Here is a 12145-nt window from a genome sequence, read left to right as displayed (position 1 = left end):
AAACTGAAAAAAAAACTCCTTTTTTTTAATTTTTTTTTTTTCAATTTGTCTATTTATTTTTACATTTATTTAATTTTCAATTTTTTATTTCAAAAATTTTATATTTAATTATTGGCTTTTTATTTTCTTATGTTATATGTGAAACACTTGTGTGAATAAACGTTATATTTGTTTAACAATATATTTGTATATTTTACTTCTTTTTTTCCTATTCACAGTGGTTTTATATTATATTTTCACTTTTCATTTAATTTGAATTTTTACGTGAATTTTTATTTTATTTGGTTAAAAAAAATGGAATTTTATATATATATAACATATATGTATGTATATACGGTTGTACTATATTTATTTTATGAAAATCTACATACATATGTACATATAATTTTTTTCAACATAACAATAAACGGAAAACAAATAAAACTCATTGTTTTATTTGAATTGTTTGGGTAATAAAATATAAAAAAAAAAAATGAAAGAAAATTTAATTTTTTCATCATGTTTGTTATACCATTGTTGTAATTATATTTGGTTATTAAGAATAATGGAGAAAAAAAAAATGGAAAAAAAGTGAAACAAAAATTTTGTAAAAAATTACAAAAATTACTAGAAATTGTCATATTTACCAACAAGAAAACAAAAAAAAAACAGAATAAACAAAAAAAAATTAATAAATTTGAAAAGTTTTCAAAAATTTGAGAGTAAAAAATAAAGTTTTCAGACAAACTTTTCATAAAATTTATTCAAAGAGCTCAAACATAAGCTTGTGCGTTGTTTTTTTTTTTCAAACCAACGAAAGTTCCAAAAATCTAAGATGTGCGTTTTTTTTAGCTAAAAAAATAAAAAATGATTCCGTTTTATTAAAAATAATATTTGAACTCATTACTTTTACATGCTTTTTAAATAATTATTAGAAAAATGTAATTATTTTGTAATTGAAGTTTTCAGTGAAATTATTTTTTATTGTCTGCAACCTGAAAATAATTTTAAAAAATTTATAATTGAGAACTTTGTTTAAAGCTCGAATTTTCTAAAGATTTTTCTTAAATTTCCGATTTGAAAGTCACCTAAATTCTTTGTTGCAATTCCATAGTCGGTTGCACACTTATACAATCTTGACACACTCAATATATATGTATGTATAAATATACCCATTTTGTTTCAAGTGCAATAAAACTGGAAACATTTTCAAAATGAGGCTATATAAAATTAAATAGAATACCTGCTATCAAATAATAACTACTTTGAAAAGTGAAGAAAAAAAACTGTTATACGGTGAAAAATTAAATAAATTATGGGTCCATATGAAGTTGACATGTCACTTCCTGCAAACTCAGAATATATTCTAAAATTTTCTATTTAGTAATCATATTTAAATTTTTTTTAGAATTTAGTGACTTCTATAATTTATAAAAGTTCTGGTTCAGTTCAATTAATTTTTAATAGTTTGAAATATTACAGTACGCGTTTTGGTCTTACGACTTAGATATACATACGATTTTTACCTTTGCAACTATTTGATTGCTTATTTGTATTCAATAGATTTATGTTCAAGCGCGCATACATACAAATATATGGTCGCATGCAATTAGACATACAAACTAATTTCAATTTTTATTTAATGCATTCCATTTGAATTAACGCAATACTTCAGTTGGTCAGATGTACTCACAACAATTCTACAATCAAGCCGCAATTGGAAAACAAAAAATTGCATGTCTGTCTGAACCCTTATCTTTTGAATTCTGAATTTCCACGAGTTTTTTCAAATTGAAAGACTATACCAGAAAATATATTGATAAGATTAGTAACAAAAACTATTTTGCAATGGATTAAAGATATTTTAAATTTTCCTTTTGTTGCTGCATTTTAACCTCTGATACTTTCAAAAAAATGAGTATTCATTTCATTACTGATTAAAAATTCTCTACTTTCGGAGTAACTTCCAATAGAGGTTTTTTTCTTAAAAATGGTCAAAGGGTGTGTAAAAAATTATGGAAAAATTAAAACGCCCCGAATTTTAAACTTTTTAAAATTTATCTTCTATATTAAATTTTTAAAATAAATAAAAAATGCAACATTAAAGTAAAAATTTCCTAAAAATGAATCTTAAGTGTATAGAAATCTGAAATAAAATGCATACTATGAAAGTAGTTTAAATTTTTATTAAACTACTAATGTACAAAAATACTTACATATGTACTTATGTAATAATATTTAAATCATAATAACGGAAGTATAAAAAATTTCAAGTATACAAAGTTAATTTTATTCTTCTTTTTCATTTTAAGAATGACTTGCAAACTTACATGTTGTTTTTACTTTTAATTCCATTTACATTTATTTAAAATTTTTTGTATAACCACAATTTGTAGTTACTGAGTTTTCTTTTATTTTTACTCTATAATATTCATGTGCTTGGAAAACCTAAAGCTGAAATGAAATAAAAAAAAAATTTTTTAAATAACAGAATAAAATCCAATGAAGTATAAGCTATTCAATGAAACCAAGTTTTAAATTTTTAAATTTATGCAATAGAAAAGAAAAAGTAGAAAAAAAAACCAAAATTGCAAAAGTATATACACAACACTACATTGCAAAAAAAACATCATTTGAAAAGAAAATATAAATGCACACACATGTACAGCATCGTTTTTATAGTAAAAATAAAAAAAGAAAATGGCAAGAAACGACAACACAATTTTTTTCTTTGATTTTTTCCTTTTTACGTTATCCTTTTTTTTTCTGAAAGAAAAGGTTTTTAAAAAATAAAACAATATTTAAATTTTCTTGTTTTCTTTTTCAACTTCTTTTAATTTTTTTTGCTTTAATCCTTGTTGTAAACCACATTAAAGTTACTCAAAAAAAATCGGAAAAAAAAACAAGTAGAATTTCACATAAATGCAGTTAACAATAAGTCTAGTATTTTATAAATACATATATAAAGAAAAACTTGAATGTTAACATTAACCCTCTTTATAAATTATTACAAATTAATGTTGATTCTTAAAATTTAATACCAACACATTTAAGTGTAAACCAACATAGAGTTCAAAGTGACATTTTTAAAGCAAAAATGTTGAATTTCAACCACACTCTAATAGCGCATATGTTAAGGAGAGCACTATGCGATTGCCATTACAAATATTATAGAAAGTAGTAAATAACAAAGGCCTGAAATTCACAAGATCTTCTGCTATAATAACGATTTAAATTTCGTAAATTTTATAATTTTTATTTCTATACCTGCTTTTTTCAACATCCATGACAATGCGATCACAAAAATAGGCAGGCCAATAATTTTGTGACCGCCTCTTGTTTGATTTTAAAATTATTACATTCATTTAAAATTTTTTTTTTATAATTATACATACATACTATGAAAAAGCTGTGCAAGTACTGCTTACATTAATTAACCATTAAAACTAAAATAGTTAGTTTAAATTTATTCTATTAGAATGTAAATTGTAGATCTATTGCGGCCCCCAACCATGAGCGCCCAGTCAAGGCATGCCCACCAGCCAGGATTCGCCTAAGCTGTCCCTTTTCTTATGGATAAATGCTCAACACTCATTGAGAAGGTGCATCGAAGTTTTCTCCATAGTACCTGCAAGAACCGTCAGGCTCAATTTGCTTAGGTGTTTTCTAAGAATGCAGTATTCTGTCAGGAAATCCATGAGAATTCTCACATAATTCTTTGGTTTAAGGAACATTATTTGATCAAATTATCTTCTGTTCTACTTCTATCGAATTAGCTAAACTAAAAATTAATTTTAATTTTTCATTATCGCGTCATCATATTTCTACTTCCACTGATCATAACCACAAATGTTGCCTTCTCGTGTTTGAGAATAGCTATTCTATACCACCACATATATTTTCAATCGATATTTTTAGTAAAATTCAATAAATTATATACACGTATTAATAAATATTGTTGATTTTTGCTTAATCGATGTCCAGATGATCAGTTTGAACATTTTATTTTTCCGCTTTATAATGATTTAGTTCTGACGCGATATCAAACTACAAGATCTCATCACTTATCCCTCTCCTATAATGTTTTGATTTTAAATACCATTTTGAAGCTTATTAACATGAAAAAAATTTTTTGGTTTTTTTAAATTGCTTATTGCAATTGTTGCATATTGCAAATAAAATTTTACTAACGAAATCTGTAACTATTCTGTATTAAGAATTTGCTCCCAAAAATTAATTTAAAAAATTTTTATGTATACCTTAAGAAATTCTTAGTAGTTTTCTTCTAATTAATTTTGTTTATAATCTTGAATCACCTTATACTTGACTTGATAGGTTTTAACTAATATTATATAAAAAAAAAATTAAGTTATCTTAACAAAAAACTAAAAATGGAAATCAAATCAACTTGAAGTTTATAAATTTTCATTTTCTTTTCTAAGTGCAAAAAATTTTGCAAATACATGCATATTTACTTACACATACATAATACTTTATTCTTCATATTATAGGAAAAGTGTACTTCAATAAAATTTATAAATTTATGACTATAGTTAACCTTAAAAATTACTTTTATACTTTTACTAGATACATACATATATAAATTAAAAATATCCCATTTGCTTAAAAAAAATAAAAGAGCCAAGAGATAAAACTTAAATCTTCTGTTTGATGTGGTTTTAATTTAAAAAAAAATAACAAGAAACAAACACCAAAAACAAAAATTACAATTTTTTCTTAGAAATTTTTATAAATTTTTTTTTTAAATGAATAAAACTTAATATTTTGCATTCCAAGTTCAGTTTTTCATAGTAATTTCAAATTTGTTAAAAACCTAAATCTATTAAAAACTTTGATTTAATAATGAAAATGGTTTCTTACTTTTTAACGCAAGAATAGTTACAAATATTTCAGGTTTCTTTTGTATTAAATTCGATTTATGGATCTTAAATCTTTTATCTTAAAAATTATTTGAAGAAGAAAAGAACGTTTCCCATTAGTTCACAAAATAGAATCATTTAAATCATTGAATTGAAGATTTTGTCATCTAAAACTTTTACTTAACCACTTTTGAAATAAGTATACATATAAAAATTCAATTTTAATTGATAAATGGGTAATTTACAGTTAACTGTATTACAGTATTTAATTAATACATAATAATAAAATTATAAATTGAAAAAGGACAAATTTTGGAAATTCAAATAGGCAAAAACTTAATTGGTTTATTAAATGCTACTATACTACATTTGTCTTAAGTTTGAGTTGGTGAATATATAAAATTCATTTAATATTTTGATACAATATTGAACAATAGAAATGAAATACAAAATCATGTATGATTTATACGAGTATAAGGATGATATGTATTTGATTGAATTAACACAAAATTACAAATGAAGGTTTCGTAAATCTCTAATTGAATTTTTATAAAATTTAAATTCAATATTTTTAATAGAATCTGAATTAGTATTTAGTAAAGTTAGGTCAAACTAATGATTTCTAATGTAGCACTTGTCTCTTTAATAATTGAAAATATTACTTTTAACCACAATCTAGCAATGTACTACATTATTAAAATTACTTTCATTCACTTACGAAAAAATTTAAAATATTGCATATATTTAGGAGGAGTAATCTATGCAACCTTTGAAATAAAACAAAAATAATTTTTCTTCTAACGGAATGAACTATTTATTAGTGTCTTAAAGCTAAATTTCCGATTCCTACAAGCTGCGATCTAGAAAAAAATTATGCCGAAAATTTGAAAAAAACGGATTTTAGATAACTGCAAATTAAAACGGCCAAATTTTGTTTTCTTAAAGTTCAAATAAAGTATGGCCCGGTAGAAGGAGCCAGCCAATAAATATTTTTCTGTGTTTGCAGAATTTAAAAAAATGTTTCTGGTTTTACTATACCAATTACTTAAAAAGTGGAATTTTTTAGGACTTTGAGGGGCTATAATTTTTAGAGGAGTGAAGATACATAAAAATTTTCTTCTACGGAAATAAGTATCTGGTGGAGATTTATGTAAATCTTTAAGGGTCTAGAAGTATTGTAAACTTGTTCACAGACGGACGGACAGAGTGAAAGTAATAAACGCTCTGTTTCAAATTTTTTTCTTGACTTTTAATTAAGGTACAATTTAAATCGCTATTTCAGATTTTAAGTTTGTAAGATTTTTTAAATATCAGCAAATTTTCAACTTTCCACTGACTTCCTTTAATCTATAACTCGTTAAAATAATGTTTTTTTTTCACTGTGCTAGAAAAAAAAAATTTAAAATATTAGAAAAGAATCCAAAAATTTAAAAAAATATTTATTTTTATTTTCTCTCATCTTCATTTTGTGTGTACTCGCAAATATCCTAATCGGATTTTTTTCACAAGGATAATCTGGAAAAAGCAAAAATGCATAAAAAAACACACAGCATACAAACATATTTTCATCATTTTATTCTTCTTGTTTTTTTTTTTTTATTTTCACACCTTTTCTCACCTGAGATTTTTTGGAATTATTTATTAGCTATTGCTTTTGTTTTTTTTTTTTCGAAAAAAGCGTATTTTGTTTGTTATTTTGTTTTAGATTTATTAAAAAGTGAAAATTCTACCAAAAAGGATTAAGCTCTTAGACAAACATTTATGACTAAAAGGCTTTACCTTTCTTAACTTTTTTCTACACGTTTTTTTTTCTTCTATTTTTACTTGATATTTTTCGATTTATTTTATTGTCAACCAATGTTTATTTAGAATAATAAAAAGAAACAAGAAAGAAAGTATGAAAATACAAATTCTTAAATAAAAAAAAAATTTGTACCAGGTGGTAAAATTAAATTATTAAAGTATGAAATTTCACGTTGAACAAATGAAATTTCTATTTGTCAATAAAATCACAATAGAAAAAATATTATACGAGTAATTTAATTAATAAACAGCCAATAATTGTTTTATTTCAACTAGTATTTTTGTATTATTATAAACTAAAATTATTGATTGCTAAAACTGCTAATTTAATCTAGAAAATATTCGAAATTAAAATTTACAGCTTAAAGATTTAAAAGAAATTCTAATTATTTAAATTTGAGAATGAGAGAAACTAAAAAAAATTTATTATAAATTATAATTGGAAAAGAAATCAAAAAAATAAATAATAATTTACAATTAATTTTTTATTATAAACGATATTTGAAATTTTACATAAAAATTACGAATATCTATGATGAATCAATTAAATCTATTGTGTTTTATAATTTATTAACACTCCCAGTATAGTGGTGACTTCTTCTTAAAACTGTATTTTCAAAACAAATTCTTATATATGAACTGATTATGGGTTTTATCTATGGTTTTGGTTAATTAAATTTACTATTAAATACAAATTATTACTAAACTTAATATTCGCTGTATATTCTGCGTATACTCCATACAACAAAATCAAAGACACTTTTAACTTTATTATACCGAAACATTGTAAAATTTTTTTTGAAATACAATATTAAAATTATATATTAGGGACTTACTATATGCAATTTGATTTTCGTGAACGGAAAAATGATAAAATAGCACCAATTAATTTGTATAATATTACCTTTCTCTTTTTACAAATACGAAAATGATCGAATTACATAGTAGGAACCCGGTTTACATAAAATTATTAATCGAAAACCTCCCAGAATTAATATAAAATCACAAATTTCAAAAAATTAGAAATATTCAACGAAAATATATTAAAATTTCAGAGTAAATTTTATTTTAATTTAAAAATAAAAATGCAAGGATAAAACTCTAAAGAAAAATAAATTCATCCAAAATGAAAAAAAAAAATGAAAGTTAAATAAAAAATCTGATTAAAAACTTATCAATCTCCCTATTAATTTTCTACTTTCCTTACATCCTTACAACAATAAAACAATTTTTATTTCACTCTATTGTGTTTTTTTTTCCTATTTTCTTTCTTCATCAAATCTTCAATCACCTGTAAATAAAATGTAATCCAATTTTATATCTTTTTTACTGATTTCTTTTCAATTTCTCTTTTAAAGTAAGTTCTTCTTTTTTTTTCAAAGAAAAATGTAAGAAAAATAAAAAATTTAAAATAATTTTTTTTTTTTAATTTAAAAAATGTTCCAGATGCATGAACTCAAATTTACACGAATTTTTTGTTCTTGTTTTTATTCAACTCTTATTTAATGTCCTGTCTGCAGCAAAATGCATCAAAACCACTTGAAGAAAGGATGTCTAACTTTTGATTACACCAAAAATATAAAATAACAAAAAAAGAAAATAACTACGAAATTAGAACGCAACGAAAAAATTGAATAAAAAAAAATTTAAAAGTTAAAAAAGGATAAAATACAAATCTAAGAACATGTTCTTTCCTTTTTCTATTGTGTGCTTATTTTTATGCTCCTTTTTTTTACATTGTTCCTTTAAAGAACATGTAAAAAAAATCCTCTATAAAAATTTACTAAATGTATACAAATTGCGCGAAATGCTTACCATTTTTTTTTTTTATTATTTTGTTCAAGTTTATTTTGTGTTTTGTGTGTTTGTACATATTGTGTATATATATGTGCCCATTTAAATATTTTTAACATATAAAATTTTCGGTCTATATAGAACATATTGTTCATGTACACGTGTACATTTATGTACTTTTACATATGCATATAAAATATACAAGAAAAAAAAATAAGAATTTGTTTTCGTAAATTTTCTTTTCCCTATAACAAATATAAAGATTTTTATATCTCTATTAGGAAACTTTCGTTCTAGCAAAAAAAAAAAAAAAAAATCGGTATAAAAAGCTATTCCGTTACTTTAAGAATATTTTAAGAATAAATTTGTTTTTCTTTTTTTTTTCAAACACCTTCTAGTTCTGTTTTTACGATAATAACAATGTCATAATTCTCTTTATATCGATCAGTAAACCTTTATTAGAATCGTAATTTTATGTATTTGATCTACGGACCATAAAAAATTTGAGAATGTTATGAATTTATGTAAAAATTTTGTTAAATACAATGTTGCTAACTTATATACAACAAAATTGCACTGATTAATCTGTTAGAAATTTTCATAGGTTTTTAAGTTTCAGTATTAAATTCAAATAATAAGGAACTCAATTATATTACAATTATATTACATTGTTTGCACTATATAAACTCTAAACCTTAAGGTAGTGATTCTCAAAGTGGTCTATATAGACCACTAGGGGTCTATGAAGACCCGCTAGAGGTCTACGAAAAAATCTGAATTTATTTAACTTTCTCACATCATAAATGTACCTTGCTACTAAATTAGCATGGGGTCTTATCAAAAATTGAAAAACACGACAAGGGGTCTACGAGAGAAATAAGTTTGGAAACCTCTGCCTTAAGGTATTGAAATTTTCTCTCTTGCGCTAATTTAAAGAATTAAAATTTTATTTGGTTCGCTTCAAAAATTTCCAAAATGAAATTGAAATTTACAGTCATTATGCAAAACATTAAAGAAACATTTATGAAAAACCAGAGTACGAATTTGCAATTTTTTTTATAACCTTTCATACTTAGATTACTACCTGAATTATTCGTACCCAATATATGCTACGTTTAGCAAGTCAAGCAACAAAATATTATTTCTCCTTGAATTTTCTACTCTCTAGTGGCATGCCATTTCAACTTCTTAATTAATTCATATTAGAGAAAGAGCGGTTATGCAGAAACATTTGAACACAAAATAATAGCAAAACAAACCTCAAACTAAAAATCATTTTTATAAAAATCATTTAATTTGAAAAAACAATTGGCTTTTTTGTAATACAGTCAAATTCTCTGGCATCAAAAAATATAAATTTTAAACATTAATGTTTGATTTTGTTTGTTTTAACGGAATCTTTCAAGCACCAATTTTAGAACTGTAATTTCTTCTCACATTTATACACATAGGTACTTTTTATACGAATAATATAGGAACCCTATTTCTATGAATTGCTTTAAATCAAATTTCAATCCATAAATTTAGCAAATGCTCATAACTCAAATTCTTGAAATTTTTTTCGACTTTAATCTTCTTTTGTTATTCTATTAAGGATTTCGAATTTTTTAACGTGTGTATGCTCAATCCCCATGGTTGTCTTGAAAATTATATATAGGGTAGGTAAAAAGGGGGAAATTTTTCTTAGTATTTCAATTCTCGACAATAAGTTTCTTGTTTTTTTTTGTATTTTTGGTATTTTTATTTTTTGTTTCGTTTATAATTTTTTTATTTTATTTTATTGCAGTGCAATTTAAATGTTTCATGAGATTTTGTTATTTTTGTATCGTTAAGCTCAAGCTAAAGTTTCCACAATCTTCTTACTTTTCACTTTGCATTTTCCACTTTACTTTTATTTTTTATTTTGTTTTAGAACAATTTTTTTTTTATTTTTTTTTACACTTTCTATGTTAATATTTTGCTTTCTTGTAGTAAAGACATTGTTCGTGTAGGAGAAAATCTTCAAGGATACAGTCGAATTATAGACGAAATAAAGTAATAAGAAATGTAAAAAAAAAATAAAGAAAATTTTTTTTCTTCTGCTGTGCAACAAAACAATAAAGACGAAAGAAAGAATAGACTTAATAAAAAAATTTTATATTTACCTTTTTTTTCTGTGTTACTTTAAACTTAACTTTTTTTCCATATATAAATAGATTAACATATACTCGTAACTGAAGGAAAAGAATTACATTTGGTTTTGTTGCTTTTCTCTGTTTATTTTCCTCCCTTCTTTTTATTTATTTTGGACATCACTTTTAAAACAATGGAAAAAAAACTGAGTACTTCCAAATTATCATGTCGCTGCAACATTACTGAAATTGAAATTTTTAAATATTTTAAAGTTTTATTTTTTAATAGTAATCACCGAAATGTACGAACGCACATGTGGAGGAAGCCTGAAAAATAAAACGATTCAATAGTATACCTTATTTTCGACTAGCCCTAGTAAAAGTAATCAAAGTAATGACTTTGATTTCGCTTATAGTGCTATAACAGCAAGAGAGTACGTAAAAATAATTGTTAAAATTAGATTTGAAACCAAACAAATAAAGAACTAATTATTGTATATACCAAAAAATTCAAAAATACTCGATTACCCTACTTACACTTGAACCAATTTGAGAGAATACTTATCTTTTAAACCAGAGTGCTTTTAAATCGTACTTAAATTTTATGTTTATATAATCTACATGCTTAACCCGTTATTTCAATATTAAAAAATAATTATTTAATTTTTTTGTAAATTTTTTAGAACGCATCAGCTGCATTACAGAATCAAGATTTTCAAATACAATCACCAGCTTCTGGTTCACCGTTACCGGTTAGCGGTGGTGCGGATGCAACACAAAATGCAGTTACACAAAATAATACACAAGTTGGTGTTGGTGGACCAAATACAGTTCTAAGAGTAATTGTAGAATCGCTTTTATATCCAGTTTCATTGGACATACTACATCAAATATTTCAACGTTTCGGCAAAGTATTGAAAATTGTAACATTTACTAAAAACAATTCATTCCAAGTAAGTAAAATTAAACTATATACTTTAATAATAAATTTATTATTTCATTTAATTAAAATTTAAAAAAAATATATATTTTTAAGGCTCTTATACAATATCCGGATGCTCAAGCTGCCCAACATGCTAAAGCTATATTGGATGGACAAAATATTTATAATGGTTGTTGTACATTACGTATTGACAATAGCAAATTAACAGCATTAAATGTTAAATATAATAATGATAAATCAAGAGATTTTACAAATCCATCTTTACCGCCGGGTGAACCAGGTGCTGATGTTATACCAGGAGCTGGGGGTTTGGTTAATACAAATGATTTATTATTGATAGCAGCCAGGCAAGCTAGACCTGCTCTTACAGGTGATAAATTAGGTAACCTTATCATTTTTTTCATTTTTATTTTCTTAACGCGTATAAAAACCCTACTAATATTGACCTGTTATCTCAACCGGTTACTTCATGTACATAATATACATGGGCTAATTCAATATAAATGTAGGCTAATATTTATTATTGCCTTGAAAATTTTACATTCATAATAAATTTTAATTATTAAAACTAATATAAAACTGAAAAAAAAAATTGGAGTCTTGAAACAGATAACTGAACGTTTGTAAAAATCATT

General features: G+C 24.0%; 1 protein-coding gene across 3 annotated transcripts in view; it reads left to right on the top strand.

Annotated features, from left to right (window-relative positions):
- The window catches only part of LOC129614483 (polypyrimidine tract-binding protein 1), a 162830-nt gene that overhangs the window by 98911 nt on the left and 51774 nt on the right, over nt 1-12145 (top strand). For 2 of the 3 annotated variants that reach the window (XM_055529089.1, XM_055529108.1), the window contains exons 4-5: nt 11251-11520; nt 11604-11880. In XM_055529089.1, coding sequence (XP_055385064.1) covers nt 11251-11520; nt 11604-11880 — 547 coding nt within the window. Of the gene's footprint in view, nt 1-11250; nt 11521-11603; nt 11893-12145 lie in introns of all 3 variants that reach the window. The other variant, XM_055529097.1, reaches the window with a different exon arrangement.

This window comes from Condylostylus longicornis, unplaced genomic scaffold (assembly GCF_029603195.1).
Source record: "Condylostylus longicornis isolate FDR11 unplaced genomic scaffold, ASM2960319v2 ptg000004l, whole genome shotgun sequence".
In the NCBI taxonomy this organism is placed as follows: domain Eukaryota; kingdom Metazoa; phylum Arthropoda; class Insecta; order Diptera; family Dolichopodidae; genus Condylostylus; species Condylostylus longicornis.
This window is presented reverse-complemented; position numbering and strand designations above follow the sequence as displayed.